The sequence below is a fragment of the Dasypus novemcinctus genome, chromosome X (assembly GCF_030445035.2).
Source record: "Dasypus novemcinctus isolate mDasNov1 chromosome X, mDasNov1.1.hap2, whole genome shotgun sequence".
NCBI classification, from domain to species: Eukaryota; Metazoa; Chordata; class Mammalia; order Cingulata; family Dasypodidae; genus Dasypus; species Dasypus novemcinctus.
Genome location: NC_080704.1, coordinates 7868609 through 7884531, shown reverse-complemented (window position 1 = coordinate 7884531; position 15923 = coordinate 7868609). Strand labels below are relative to the sequence as shown.

The 15923-nt window shown below is 44.1% G+C and overlaps 1 protein-coding gene and 1 long non-coding RNA gene across 5 annotated transcripts in view; one reads left to right on the top strand and one right to left on the bottom strand.

Moving 5' to 3' along the window:
* The window catches only part of LOC101426860 (uncharacterized), a 151022-nt gene extending 141133 nt beyond the window's left edge, over positions 1 to 9889 (bottom strand). Inside the window, exon 1 of one of the 2 annotated variants that reach the window (XR_009184487.2) lies at positions 8914 to 9889. This is a non-coding gene — a long non-coding RNA (uncharacterized lncRNA). The remainder of the gene's footprint in view (positions 1 to 8913) is intronic. The other variant, XR_011647878.1, reaches the window with a different exon arrangement.
* A 101-nt stretch (positions 9890 to 9990) lies between these two features.
* PNPLA4 (patatin like phospholipase domain containing 4) overlaps positions 9991 to 15923 on the top strand; it is a 53681-nt gene continuing 47748 nt past the window's right edge. For 2 of the 3 annotated variants that reach the window (XM_023589622.3, XM_004461318.4), the window contains exons 1-4: positions 10070 to 10633; positions 11151 to 11335; positions 15101 to 15195; positions 15353 to 15488. In XM_023589622.3, the coding sequence (XP_023445390.1) occupies positions 10570 to 10633; positions 11151 to 11335; positions 15101 to 15195; positions 15353 to 15488 (480 nt within the window). In that variant the 5' untranslated portion in view covers positions 10070 to 10569. Of the gene's footprint in view, positions 10634 to 11150; positions 11336 to 15100; positions 15196 to 15352; positions 15489 to 15923 lie in introns of all 3 variants that reach the window. The other variant, XM_058292279.2, reaches the window with a different exon arrangement.

The following is a 15923-nucleotide window of genomic DNA, read 5'->3' as shown; positions in this document are numbered from 1 at the left end:
CCTCACGTACCCATCCTCACATTCAAATGCCAGTGTAGATTACCTAACTCACAGGGCGCCTATGACGCGCCCATGCATTCATATTTGCAAGAGGTTTACAAGAGGCCCATGGTAAGCACCACGTATGCTAAACAGACACAAATTTGCATTCTTTCTTTCCTCTAGTGTCTTAAAACACAAAGCAAATAAAATGTAAAGTGCACATGCAGGGTATTTGTGTTGTAGATGGCAGCGCAATGATTTGCCATTCGGGTGGCAGAAAGTGAAAAATTGAGGCATAGGCCACGTGTCAGGAAAAACATGTAAAGGATGGAAACTATCGTGTGATCGCCACAGTTATATGCCAACGCCTAATGAAAATGTAGCTTGGGTGGATGACGTTGAACGTAAGTTAAATTGGGGCCACTGGACCTGTGTGCTCACCTCTGTTGTTATGAACGTGTTTCTCTTTTAACAGTAAATCAGCGATGTTATTTTAGACGTTTTTCTAACATAAGGAAAATGCACTGTAGTTCTAGTCTGTGTTCATAGAATGGTGAAATTAAACTCAGCTGCATTTAAAATGTTGTTTTAAATGTTAAATCCTTCAGAATCTGAAATTTTCTATAATAAAACTAGAAAAGTGTGCTTAACTTTGGAGTTAAGGTAATTTTCTAAAATTCTGAGTATATGTACATGAGGACACAGTAAAATTAAATTTTAGATTTACAAGGAGCCTTTTGAGGAAGCTTAAGTTTATGGTACATTTAGAGTGTGTTTTGCTCTTACAGTTGCTTTTTTTTAATATAACATAATAGACTTATATTTAAGTAGTGCTTCTATATGTTAATCAATATAAAGAATTTTTATATTAAATCATTAAATCTTTTCTCCATTTCAGTGTTCAATATAGTTTTTTTAAACATTAAATCTTTTTCTCCATTGCAATATTAGATACTTTGAATGCATTTTCAAATTTTCCCCCAAAGAAATAAAGGTTTCCATGTTTGACTAAATTTAATATCTAAGTACACTATTAATTTGGGAGATGAGAAAACAAAAATATAATTAAAATATGGAGAAACACTTCTCAACAATTCAGAAGGCAGTGATTATAAGTGAACAATGGCAATTTCCTAGGATTCTAAGCAAGAGCTTCCTTCTTGCAATTTCATGAGCTTCAGAACTTCTGAAACTATGGAATATTTTTATGTAGATTTCAGCCATCTATTTTTGACCCCCTTTACAACCAGCAAATACAAATTATAGTCTTCTTTTCCCCCAGTGCTTTCTTTGATGCGAAGGAAGCATTCCCCCCATGTAACATCCATCAATTGGTTCCTGTTATAGGGAAACATCTGGGAATGTGAAATCAACTTACTGACTGTTTCTTGGGAACTTTCTGTCACCAATGCCTAGTTTTATTTTTTTAATTTTTATTTATTTTTTATTTTTAAATTATTTCTCTCCCCTCCCCCCAGTTGTCTGTGCTCTGTGTCCACTCGCTGTGTGTTCTCTGTCCGCCTGCATTCTTATCAGTGGTACCGGGAATCTGTGTCTCTTTTTGTTGCGTCATCTTGCTGTGCCAGCTCTCCAAGTGTGCGGCGCCACTCCTACACAGGATGTGCTTTTTTCGCATGGGGCGGCTCTCCTTATGGGGCGCACTCCTTGCGCGTGGGGCTCCCCTACGTGGGGGACACCCTTGTGTGGCACGGCACTCCTTCTGTGCATCAGCACTGCACGTGGGCCAGTTCACCACACAGGTCAGGCCCTGGGTTTGAACCCTGGACCTCCTGTGTGGTAGGTGGACACTTTATCAGTTGAGCCACATCCGCTCCCTAATCCTAGTTTTAATGTCAACAGCACAAAGGCTTTCAGGATGAGGTTTGATTTGGGGGCCTTCCAGGTCACACCTGCCATTTCTCTTTCATATGTGCACCCCCAAACAAGCACAGGTGCTGTCATGCTGAGAACCAGAGCTCACAAGACTGCGACTGCCTCTCCGGCTTCTAATGCTTCAACAGCAGGCAGCACCAAGAAGTGAAATGAGAACTATCAACAATCATGTTGAGGCTGAGGTCACGATGCCGGGATTGGGAGGGCTGAAGATGCCAAAGAAGAAACAGGGTCTAGAAATAGACATTTTATCTGCCTTGAAATACTCTCTTCTCAGAGCTCTGGATGCTGAGCTGGAAGTTCCACATGAAATTGCCTTCCAGGAGGCAGCCATTATAGGAATCTCAGAGTGGCTTTTAAGTAGAATGTAAATATAGGACTATTTAACTGTATGATGAAATATCTAGTTTCTTAATATGAGAGCAGAAGCATGATAAGAATGGGATCGCGCTCTGCCAAGGAGAAGGAGAATAAAGTGTTGGAAAGAAAGATTGGTGCTTAAAATGACAAGCTAACTAGAGCTCTCCAGCTTCCAACCAGGAATTCAGACATGTGTAACAAATACGAGGCAGGCACATCTGGAGATGGCCATCCCCAAGCAACAGATGCTGTCGGAATGGCTTTAAACCGTGGACAGAGACTAATCCTACATCTTCATAATTTCAAATGTATCTGCCTGTAAGGACCAGAATGTGTATATTTTTTTCTGCCAGGGAAAAATCCATCAGTCCATACAACTCCCCAACTGCATCCCGCAGCACCATCACATTCTAGTAGTCCTCTATTTTGTAGCTTATTTCCTGGGCATTCACGTTAAATCAGAGATCTTCAGACACCCATCTTTGACATGTCAGACTCCATCCTTTCAAAATGTCACTGGGACTTCCATTTCAGACTTCTTTCCCAGTTTCCCATTCTTTTGGTACTTTTCCAAATAGGAAAAGCATCTGTATCGTTTAGGATATTACATTATGCTTGTCTTAGGAATTTAGTGAAGAAGGTATAAAGAATGTTTTTGAAAGAACTGAAAGCAGGAGGATTGCATCCAATATCCATGTGGAATCTAAACCCCCTCTTGACATAGATGTGGAATGGACACAACCAAGCCAAGGTCCACAGGAAGGAGGAATACAGTACGGATCAGAGTGGACTTAATAATATCCTATTCATGAACTACTGTGGTTAATAATCGAGAAAATGTGGCATTGGTGTGGAAAAAGTGGCCATGGTGGCTGCTGGGTGCAGGGAATGGGAGGAAGAGATGAGATGTGGAGGCATTCTCGGGACTTGGAGTTGTCCTGGGTGGTGCTCCAGGGACAATTGCCGGATGTTGTATGTCCTCCCATGGCCCACTGGATGGAACGTGGGAGAGTGTGGGCTATGGTGTGGAACATGGGACATGGGGTGCAGCGATGCCCAGAGATGTACTCACCAGACGCAATGGATGTGTCATGATGATGGGGGACAGTGTTACTGTGGGGGGAATGGTAGAGTGGGGGCGGTGGAGACGAATGGGGACTTCATATTTTTTTAATGTAATATCTTTTAAAAAATGAATAAATTGAGTAGAATTCGGAAAAAAAAAAGAATATTTATTAGGCACATTTATTTACTTGAAAATAAAATCTTTTAGTGGACATCTACTAAACGATGACTATATATCCTTTTCCAAAATACTTAGAAGTAAAAGAGTCCTAAAAAGACATTTGACATCACCTCCCACTCTACAAAATGCTTTTGGTACAGAAGAAACATCATTATCGTCACTGCTGACAAAAACCAACACTGACTTAGCATCTACTGCTCTGACCCTATGTGTAAGATAAGATACTTGCTACAACTCCGAGGATCACAGCTTCTTACAGGGAAACTTATCACAGAAAACATTCATATCCTTTTACACTAACTGGAGGAGCAAGAGCCTTGTAGCATCTCTAACATCCTAAATAACCCTTAAAATTCAAAGAAGCCAAAAAAAAAAAAACCATCGTCAGTTCAATGCTGGATAACACTTAGGCCAAATAATATTTACTGTTCATTTAAACATATCTGACATTGGAACTAACTTTCCAATGCACTAAACATTCCAGCTGTATTTTTATTTGCTTGGGGGGAAAGCCTGGCTTAATGAATATGTATCATTCAGTTTTATATATCTAGAGGATGAATTTGCAGTTTCCCTGTTTCTTAGAGAGAGACTATCACTGCATATTTGCTTCTGTTTAATTTGAAGAATATTTCTTGCATAGGGTGGCGGTCATGTTCACCTAGACTGCCAGACCTCTTATTCTGTGCAGACTTCCCAGCCCACTCCACCTGACCGTGGCCACGCCTCCATTCCTCTTTGTCCACTACCTGTTGGAAACCCCCATCCCCACCCCACTCGTGGGCTCAGCTCACAACTGCATCACAATTAGCTCATCACAGGCATCTGTTCAAAGACACGAGAATGACAAAAACAGAACCATTGAGAATCCTATTTCTCTTTCCATTTCCTTTTTCTATTTCTATTCCTACTCTTTTTCTTTTGGCAACGAAAAGTAGGTGTGGTTAATATTGACAGGAAGTGGTTAAATGTGTCCAGAAAGAACTTACCGAGGAGTTGAGTCTGATTTAGCTTTGAAGGATAAGCAGGGCCTCCTGGAACAGGGGACTGTGAAAGTACATTCCATCAAGAAAAACCAGGGAACTGAAGGCAGAGAGATTATGTCAAGGATTTTTCTTCTGTTTCTCTAGTGCTTCGCCTGGTTCTTGTCATATATTAAACATTCAATAAACTGTATTTAATGAATGAGCAAAGACATGGAGAAAAATGATTATGTGTGTGATTTATTTGGACTTAAGACCTTGGGCAATAGCTCAATCCCCCTCAATGACATTGCTCCTAATGGAAATTATGTTCTCTTTTACAATAACCTATTTTATGGTACAGCTTCCAGGAAAAGGGGCAATCAAACAGAGTCAGTGCTATAACTGATCAATGACGAAAGGGTGTCTTTAATTAATTGCAAGCTTCAAGGCTTACTACTTTTTTTTTCTTTCAAGATTTGAACAAACCCACTAAATGCTACAAGTAAATATACAAATCCGTAAGTTTAATTTATTAAGAAATTTTTCCATTTGGGGGTAAAATTATACATACCCAACTTAGAATAGCATTTACAAGTTCTGGCCAGAGGAAGAGTTCATGGAAGGAGGTAACGAGTTCATGGCTTCAGTTTAGTATGATTTTTGACACCTCCTAAGAGCCCAGGACTCCACCAGTTCATAGTTGAAGGAGTGTAGCGGAGGTAGGTCCACATCCAGGCTTTACTACTAGAAAGGCCTGGGCTGATATTTGTGCGTGGACAAGGGAAACTATTTTAACTCTCAAGCCCCAGCTATTAAAAAATACATGAGAATCTACTATAAAATTCATCATTGTTGTGAAGGTACATGAGACTATGTGTATAATTACTGACATGTAATCAGCAATCGATCAGTATGGGAAGAAGTAATAATTAATAAGATGCTACTAAATAGAAAGAGCGAGGCATTTTGCCAGAAACTAAACCAACTGAAATTCTTATTTTCTGGCTTTGAATTAAGGTGATTGGCTACTGGAATATTTTAACAACTAGGATGTTTCTTTCCATGTTACCCTCGGTAATGATGAGATCCTATACTGTAAATGAAAATTTTGGTGAATTAGATGAAGCATTAAGGCACAGAAGCCGTCGACATCTCATTACCCAACAATATCACTTATTTGATGTCGATATTCATTGGGGGCTGAACATATCAAGTCTTAATCTGCATTCCTGTGGGGGTGAACCCATTTGTAAAGAGGACCTTGGAAGATGTGATTATTAGCTAAGGGGTGGACTCATTTGTGAAGAGGATCTTTGAAGATCTTATTTCGATGAGGCCAAATTGAATTAGAGTGGGCCTGAACCCACATGGTTGGAGTCCTTGTAAGGTAGAGGGAACCTGGACGCAGCCAGTCAGAGAAAGCCACAGGGGGAGACCAAGGACACCGCTTGCCACGTGACAGGCAGAGGCCAGCCAACGAGCCCCAAGGGCTGTGGCAAGCTGGAACCAGCGCGCTGCAGACTCTGGGGGAAACCATGGCCTATTGAGACCTGGATTTTGGACTTCCACACTCAAAACTGTAAGACAATAAATTCACCCTGTAAAAAGGCAACCTGTTATGTGGTATTTGTTGTAGCAGCTCTGGTAAACTAAGACCTTATCATTTCCCCAATAATCAAATGCACTGCAAGAAAGTAATTTGAAAGATAGCAAGGACTATAGCCATTCTTTTCTACCAATTGTGAACCATAAGCTGTCATGTCAAGGATTTAGCTGTCTTGCAACAAAGCATACATGCCTGGCATTAAGAGTAGTGAACCAAAATTTTCTTTGGTAATACTTGGGCCTTTGATTTACTGGGCATCTCATCTCATCCTTGCTCCCTGGCTACCAAGGATGTGAACCCCATTTCTAAAAATATATTTTTAAAATATATAAATATATTATAAATAAACTTGGAAAGCTTATCAGCTCTATCATGTACTTATTTTAAATATTAATTGCAAGCACTACAATTAAGTATTTCTAATAAAATAGAAACAATCAGGAAATATTTACAATCTCTGTTTTGATCAGTTTAATGTATAATATTATATTCAGGATGCTTTACATTAAATTAAATGAAAATAAAAGTAAAAATGAAGCTCATAAGTAAATGTTACATTTCTTAAATGCTACTTCAATGGAAATAGCTTGATACTTAGTTTCAGTGCCATATTAAGAAGCTCTATAGATTATCATATACTAGCAGATGTCCTAAATCATAAACTTACTTACTAATATTTATTAAGAAAGACCATTTTGAATTTGTTTTCAGATTTTATCAAACCAAAGACCTCCTTTTTTAAAAAAAAAGTGATTTCTCCCCCTCACTTCCAACAGGAATCATGTTCTCTTTGATCAAAAATGTCAAGAGAATTCAAGATGAAGTGATTTATATGATAAATTTTATTTCAACATAGATGCAGCTCAAATGTTTGACTTGAATAACTGTCTTTTAAGCAAATCATATGTGCTTAATGTATATGTATGCATATATGTATACATATCAAATTTATGTATTTTTAAAAATTATTCTTCTATTTAGAAAGGATTTGCTGAGTGTTCCTGTAAGTATTCAGCTCTCCTAATCTATTTCTAATAGTAAGAAAAACACTCAAGTGCAACGGAAAAAGCACTTAATGAGAACTGTTCTGCTTGCAAGACTTAGAAACTCTTTCTAATTAGTTTAATCAAAACAGATAAGAAAGGGTAGGTTGGTTGGGAGGGGTCAGAGGTGGTCACAGTTGCATACACAGGCTCAAGAGGTAATGACATCACACCTCACTTGCTCTGTCTCCCTCTCCCATGGGGACTCTCTTCTCTGCTTCCTTCCATGCTGCCTCTATATAGACTGGTTACCAACCACAGGGTGGCTTTGAAAATACATGATAAAGTTTCTGTGATTATACATTGGGTGTCTGCTTCCCCACCAGACTCTGAGACTGATGAGCAGGCCCTTAATTCTTGTCAGTTTTGTCCCTGTACCAGCACAGTACTTGATATATAATGAATCAATTCAAATCTAAATGAATCAATTCAAATCTAAATGATTAAAGAAAGCAGAAAAGTAAAAATCAGGAAATTATGGAAACATGTTCTCAAAGGGCAATTAATGACCAGATACTCAAATCACAAGAGTAATTTTCTTAAACTCAACCTCCAAAACAAATATTTATTGTTTATATACTATGTGCCAAGTGCTGTTTTTGGCACCAAGGTTATAAGGATAAATGCGAATGAATGTGAAATTCTTCTTTACTTTATGAAGCTGAACTTTTAAAACTAATAATTAGATGTAAATACGGAAACTTTTAAAACTAATAATTAGATGTAAATACGGAATGGGGTGGAAAAGAGGTAAAAGAGTTTAAAATTGTCAGACTAAATGATGGAGCATTTTGGACAGTATTCCTATAAGACTTAAACTCGACTGGCTCTCAGTCTATCAGCTAAGCCTGGCGATAACCTGTGATCCTCTTTCCTTTAAGGTAAGGATCCCATAACTTTGGTGTTCATTTGGGCTGCCTCGGGAAAGACTTTTATTGTCTTCTGAATCAACTTGCTGGCAGTGTCCAAATGCAGGAAATGAATACCTGCTCTACCACTGCCACCTTGTACTTGTTCTGCAGTCCTTCTCTCTCCTCAAAATGTTGATGCCACCACAACCCTTCACACTAGTTAAGCAATCTGTGTTAGGCCAGTGCTTCACAGATTTTAATATGCAGAGCAATCCCTGGAGAGTCTGCTAAAGGGCAGATTCTAATTCAGGAGATTTGGGCTGGGGCCTAGAATTCTTCCCTTTTAATAAGCTCCCCAGAGGAGGAGAATCCTGATGGAAAGGCCACACTCAACCACAAGGAATTAAGAGGACAAGGCTAAAGGACTTTAGAGGGATGTCCTCCTATATGTCCTGATGTACCTTTCACTAACTTCTCATGGTAGTAAATAATTCATAAAATAATATAGTTATGCAAGGTAGCTGCTGAGGGTAGGGAGAGGGAAGAAGAGCTAGGATGTGGGGGCATTTTCAGGGCTTGGAGTTATCCTGGGTGGTACTGCAGGGACAGTTGCTAGACACTGTATGTCCTGCCATGGCCCACTGGGTGGACTGGGGGAGAGTGTAAACTATAATGTAAACCATTATCCATGTGGTGCAGCAGCTCCAAAACATATTCACCAAATGCAATGAATGTCCCACGATGACGAAAGAGGTTGTTGATGTGGGAGGAGTGGGGTGAGGGGGTTGGGGGGGGTATACGGGGACCTCATATTTTTTGAATGTAACATTTAAAAAAAAATAGAAAAAAAAATGTAAGAAAGAAAATTCAGGGATTTCCATTACTAGCTTTAACAACAGAAACAATAATTTAGTTACGCAATGCTTAGGCATGAGGCTGAAAACAGCTGTCACAGAAGGCTACTTACAAGAAGATGATAAATCTCTTCTTTCATCATCGCATCCAGGACTCTTGCACACAGGTGTCCAGGGCCAGAAAGGAAAATAAAAAGCCCAGGTAGACTTCCGGGGGCGTCCCTCCTCCCTGTTTGGCTTCAGGCAGAGACAGAAGCATTTCCCACATTCTCCTCTGTACCTACAGTGCCAGTCAGTGTCTGTTCTGAAGCAAGGGAACCTGGAGACCATTCAACAGGGTGTCTGGGATTCCTTGAAGTTCAGGCATTAGGATTAGGCAGGGAAGGCATTCTTCATTAAGGAAAAGAATTGCCAGAGTCCTCTAAATCTGCGTGGGGAAGGTCAGCCAGCTTGGCCCGCATTTAAAGCTGCTTCTCAGGTCGGACCGGAGCCACTGGTGCCACCGGACATAACAGGGACTGTCTGTTAAAGGGTCCCCTCTACGGCACGAGCTATACAATTTATTGATAACGCGGACTTCATCACCCGGGAAGCTCAGAGAGGTTATGCAACCCGTCCAAGGCCACACGGTCTGGGGCATATTGAGGATGTGAACGCTGCCCAACGACACAGTCCAGGCTCTTCAGTAACTGCTTAGGGAAAACACAAACGTATGCCTTGAAACTCTGAAACGGGACTTCCGCCGACCTGGCCCGGGGCACCGCCCTCTCGAGCTGCGGAACCGCCCTGGAGGCCGCTGGGGCGAGAGGGCGAAGAATCGCTTCCGGGGAGCTGACCCCAAAGGGAAAAGCACTTCCGGTACGAGCAGGTCAGGGTCACTCAGGGTCAGCTAGTTCGCATCTAAGCGCCGGCCGGCAGAGCGAGTTTAGTGGTTCCCGGGAACTAAAAGGCGCCCCTACACCTCACCGGATAGCACGACTCAACAAGAGAGGGCTTTGTGCCCCGTAAGCGTACAGAGCTACCCGCCCGCAGCAGCTGAGCGGGCGCCCCCATCTTGCGCTCCGAAGTTTAAATAGAGGAGGCGGGGCCGGCCATCGGCGTGATGACATCACAGGCGCGCGGGGAGGTCGGCCCCGGCGTCTTTGGCGGGGGGGGGGGGGGAGGGGGGGGGGGTGCCAGACCCGGGCCCTGATTGGTGGGGCCCTGTTGAGCGACGGCACGGCCCCGCCTTCCAGGTGAGGGGCGGGGCCTTCGACGCGGAAGTGCTTCAGACCGCATGGGTAGGACGGAATGCAGGGCCAAGCGAAGGGAAGTGGAGGGAAGCGAAGGGCGGGCCCGGCCCCGCAGGCCGTCTCGGGGGCGGGCGGGTCAGGGTGGGCTGCGGTGGCCCCCGTCTGGTCATCTCCGGGCCGCCTAGACAGCCTTGCTCCCCGGTCTGCAGATGTTAAATAAAATGGGGCCGGGGCCGGCTCGGTTTGCGGTGCGGTGACCCCGATGTCCAGCGACCGCCTCCGCAGCCTGCAGTGGCCTCCACCCCTCACGCCGGCCCCGGGGCTGCACGCCTGTGCGCTTGTCACTCATCCAGGCCCGGGAGTCTGCAGGTCCCTGGATAGGGCCCCACACCCAGCGACCCACGGAGGTCCTGAGGACCTCCACGTGGGCAGCTTCAAATGACTGAGGCTTCAGAAAATACAGTTTTATATTTATATTTGTTGCTAGTGTAAAGAGGGGTGGGCTTTTCATCGAGCTTTCCGCTGCCTTTGCAAATCATGACCCCAGGTTGTCTTGAGGGCTTGGCAGTGCAAAGCATATGTATGAGGATTGCATTATTGGGTAATTGCTTCTTGCGTTGTTAAATGTTTGTTTATTGCGTTATGGAATAATTGTGAATATCGTTTGTCAAAAAGAAGGATGCTCACAGTGAAAAATAGGGGAGGGGACCCAAAACCTACACTTGAAATTCAGGCTGTCTCATTTGAAATTTGCTACAGGGTGAATTTTACCTTCCTACACAATAGCCCCAAAAGTTTCAAAAGATCAAGGATAAAAGACCAAATGCCTTGCCAGTTGGAGCTTATACATATCTTTCCTGCCAACTAATTGAATAGTAGATGGCAAAATCTGTGGCATAGTGTGTGTATTGAACAAATATGGAATGCTATAAATCCTTTTTTTATTTAACTTTTTTTAAAAAAGATTATGTTGGGCCAGCGTGAGAGTGGGAAAATAAAATGTTTCCTGAAAGCATCAGGTGTTCAATTAGAATTAATAGAAATGGCTATGCTTAAAACATAGCAGGTCAAAGGCACCATTCATGGCATTTTCCATTTTTGTCCTGCCCGTTTCGCAGCTGAAATGAAGCACCTCAACTTGTCCTTCTCGGCATGCGGGTTTCTGGGCATCTACCACTTGGGGGCAGCATGTGCCCTGCGCAGACATGGCCAAAAGCTCCTGAAACAAGTCGAGGCCTTTGCCGGGGCTTCTGCGGGATCTTTGGTTGCTTCTGTCCTGCTCACTGCACCAGAAAAAATAGAGGTAATTAAGTAGTATCTAGGCTTTGTTCCCGGTCCAGAAATTAAGAGCAAACAGCAAAGAGGAGTGTTAACTGATGCTTTATAGTAACTCAGAAATATTCCTTTGCCCGGGTAACAGAAAACGTTGAGTCTCTCCTTTTAAAATGTAAACAATAGGGATCTGTGTGCTGGTTTTGGAAAAGATTATTTGAGTGACCGTGAGAGGAAGAAATAAAATGCCTTATTTTACTCTTGGGATTTCATTTAGTCTTAAGATTCCAAACCTGTTTCTTTCAAGGAAAGGATATTCTTTATATGCTCAGAAGAGGAATACGGAGGTGTTTTCAAGGTCTTGAACATGTGATGGATATCTGTGCTCACTCTTATTTACGACTAGGAATAGAAATAAAAATGTGGGCTTGCAATTCCTTTTAAATGGGGTGATGTGGGCTTTTAATTTGTTTCAAATAATCACAATAAGAAGAAAGCTCTGAATTCCCAGAAGTAATACAAAATAAGCTTCCATTATGTATTTTATTTAATGCAATCATTGTTTTAAAAGTCTCTTTTCTGCTCTCTAGACAATGATCTTCGGGTTGCTGGCTGTGAGAGCTGGCTTATGTAGGTGGAGATTATTATATTTGCTAATTAACACTAGTGGGTTTACACGATCATAAAATAACCATTTAACACATTCATGCCCAAGAACGAATTTAAATCATATTTAAAATTCTAAATTTTCAAAGTTTTAAATATAATCTCATTCTCAAATCTGTTATGAACTGTTCATGGGAGGGAACCTGTATTTTAGGCCATTGATTAATAAATAATAAATGGCAAATAAATAAATCCACTTATCTTTTCTCCCCCAGTCTTTATATTGTTGATTTACACTACAGGGGTTCTCAGCCTTTTTTGTTCCATGGACCCCTTTGCCCGTCAGGTGAAAACCACAGACCCTTTACTAAGTCCACACTGTAATGTGTTATTTAATAAATATATCACACCTGCACCCACATGTCCCCACAAGAATAATGTTTTTTGAATTTCAGGTCAAGCTCATGGACCCCTTATTAAGAACCCCTGATTTATAGGGAACTAGAGAATTGAATAATATCTAGAAATTACACGGGTGAGAACCTGAAGGCAGGGAAAGTATAAATAAGGAGCAAACAGTGCCTTAAATTAGGAGAACTGTATGCTTTGAATCGCAGACGGGCCCCTTCCCAGAACTTCCATTCCTTTCTAAATCAGCCGGCAGACTGCTTGGGCTCTGGGTTGTCTCCCACTCTTTAGTATAGCCTTCCTGTAGGTGGGCAAATCCTGGGCTTGGGAGTTGGGTAGACTTGGTTGCGAATCCCCTGCAAACTTAGAAATGTAGTAAGTGATTTGGAATGAACATCATCTGAAAGTGGTGTAATAATTCACCGCTTACTTCGCTGGAATTCTATGATGTTGACATTGAATGTTATCTAAATTCGAGACTGTGCAGTCTTCATACTTTCAAGTCAGGTTACTGATTTTACTTATGTTTTCAATAAATTGGTGACAACTGTATTATCTAACTGTTAGGTTAGGGTAGGGTACGTCTCTAAGGGCAGCTTGCATGGGAACGTGTGAACTACTTACCTTATTTCTCTAGAGGATCTTCATTTCTCCCTTCTCGAAAGAATCTTTAGCCCCTTGACTGAAGGTGTTTTTGTTTTTTTTTCTTTATAGCGTATGAAATATACGCTTGTAGCATCACGTTTAGTTTTTCTGGCAAATTCTTTTCTACCTTCTCAGACTAATCTTAGCTTGTTTCTCGCTGATGGTGTAGGTTCCTTGAGCCGTGCGCTGTTGTGACAAACATAATTAACACAGCTCTGAGCTTCTGCGTGCTCAGTTTGGAGACGCACCTGACGCGGGGTGTGTTTTAGGTGGTTCACGAATTTAGACATTGATACGTAAGAGTTCCTCGCAATGTGCAAGCCACGGCATTAGAAACAGTGGGAAACATAACAAAGGTGCACGAGTCCATTCTGCATCCTTAATCCATCTGCCGCTTGTACGGGAGTGTGCGTGTGCGGCTAAAATGAAGATGGGCTCGGTGTGTGCGGTTTAGCCTAGCAGAGTGGGTTTGGGGCACTGGACAATTGCTCGCCCAGAAGCCTGCGGTGCTTCCAGGTTGGCAGGCCTCCACCCTCTCCTGCACCCTCCAATCCGTCCACCTTCAGCCACCGTCAGTGACTTCCCCCAAACAGGAACTTGAGGCTGTCATGCCTGCTGCAGCCCTCGCCCTGCCAGCCACACCCATGGCCTTAGGCTGGAGTCCAGCCCCTCCTTGTGCTCTCTGGTGCAGCTAGACCCAGGCTGCCTTGCAGGTCGCAAGGTGACCATCCTGACCACTGCCAGCACTTACCGCAGGTCCCAGCTCGGTTGTCGTGTTGGAGGGAACCCTCTGTGGCCGTGTGCGGCTGGAGTGTCACATCCACCGTAGGAGTCCCCTGTGCTGCCGAAACAAATGACCGTAAACTCTGGGCTTAAGACAGCCCACGTTTCCGGAGGGCAGAGCTCTGATACGGGTCTCTCTGGGTAAAGGTTTTGGCAGGATCACGCTCCCTCCAGAGGCCCCAGGAGACAATGTGCCTCTCGCCTCTTCCATCCCCTGCCCTGCAGCTCCTTCCTCCTTTCAGTCCAGCAGTGTGGCGTCTTCGGCCCTCTCCCACTCCAGCCCTTGGGCCTCCCTCTTTCACTCATGAAGACCCCTCTGATGGCAGGGGTCCCGATGGATAATGTCCATGCACAGCAGTCCCTTTTGCCACATAAGGCCTCGTGTCCCCAGGCTGCGGGGAGTAGGATGCGGGCGTCCGTGGCGCTGTCACGCTGCCCACCGGGCCCAGCTTGGTGCCCTCCTGACGCTGTGCTCGGCACCCCAAGGTGCCGGCTGGCCCAGGGAACAGGACTCTTTGCACCCACACACCTTCTGCTTCCCTCCCAGGGGGGTGGGCCCGGTCTGCCCCAGACAGCGTCTCATTGCATCTCGAGTGCGTCTGAATCCCAGTCGGTTTCCTAATGAACTGATGACTACGTGAAAGACAGCCCTGGGCTCCCACACCGGCTGTGACGTTCGTTGTCCACGAGGTCTTGGGAAAGACGCTTCATCTCCCCAAGCCTCGGTTTTCTCATCTGTAAAATGGGGGCAATCCTACCCTTCCTCCTGGGCTACAGAAAGGTGAAGTGACCCAGTCAGCATCCGTGACAGTCCTGGAGACTTTAGTGAAATACCAATACCCGAGTCAGAGCTCCAAAGACTCCGATTTCGCACCTGCAGACCAGGCGCTCGGCTGCTTCTGCTCGTTGTACCGCTAGTCTTGTCAGTGTCAGACAATGCTCTCAGAGAGCTGCACGTACAGTGGTGCTGAGGTCACGGAACTGGTGTGGGAGAGGAAGCTGACTGGGCTGGGGAATCTGCACTGGAATTGGAACTGGACCCTAAAGATTTTCCACACGTGGGAGGGTCGTTGGAGGAGGTATGAGCGTGTTTTGTTTCTGTTTTTAAAAAAGGACCTGAGTTAGAAGAACACACAGCTTGGGGCGAACACCAGTGTGGCAGAGGACAGGCTATCTCTCTAGAGCAGGAGGGGCTGACGGGGCAGAGGAGGGCGGTGGAGACGCGCAGGCCCGTGAACACGAGTGCGTTTCAAGACCAGCTTTGGGTTACAGGGTCCTCGTGAGTGACGCGACCAGCACAGAACTTTGGAGCTGGAAGGGACATTTGAAAAACATCCCCTATTTCTTCTCTCAGGAATGTATCGAATCCACCTACAAGTTTGCTGAAGAAACGAGAAGGCTGTCTTTCGGCGCAGTGACACCCGGCTATGACTTTACGGCAAGACTGAGGTACGTGGAGGACGTTTCCTCCCCAGAGCCACGACGACAAAGTGTTGGGAACTTTCCGTACCAACCAATGGCGGGCTCATCCTTCTCTCTTCCTGAAATATTTACAGGATGTTCAATAATTAAAGGTGAAGAATGCCTATGGGTTTTCCTTCTTCAGGGGCAGAGTGGAGTCGATTCTTCCCAGCAACGCTCACGAGCTGGCCCACAATCGACTCCACGTGTCCATCACCAACACCAGGACCCGAGAAAATTACCTGGTGTCGCGCTTTCCCTCCAGGGAAGTCCTCATTAAGGTAAGAGAGTTGTGTGCATGTTGGAGGAAATCAGAAAGTGCTGGTGAGGGCGCTGCCACTTAAATGCTTCCTACAGATAAGGAGCGCGAGCGTGTCCCTTGACCCGGGGGCTTCTGCCGTCCCTTGACCCAGGGACTTCTGCCATGCCTGACGGATGATAAGCGCTCCAGTAATTATGTGTTTGCTGAACAGATCAGCCAGCATCCCTCAAAGCTGCCCCATCCAGGGCGTCCACAGGCCTTACTTGGGATGACCATACGCTGGTTATGTGAAGCGGCTCTCAGAGGGCCATTCAGGAACAGCAGGAGTTCCTTAAATAGATGCAGCTGATAATTTGCAGCTTACGTAAGAATCTCCTGGCTACTGTCTTCTCTGATCCTTCAGCAACCCTCTAATGAGGTTGAAGAGGTAGTATGGTGGCCACTTAGTTAATTT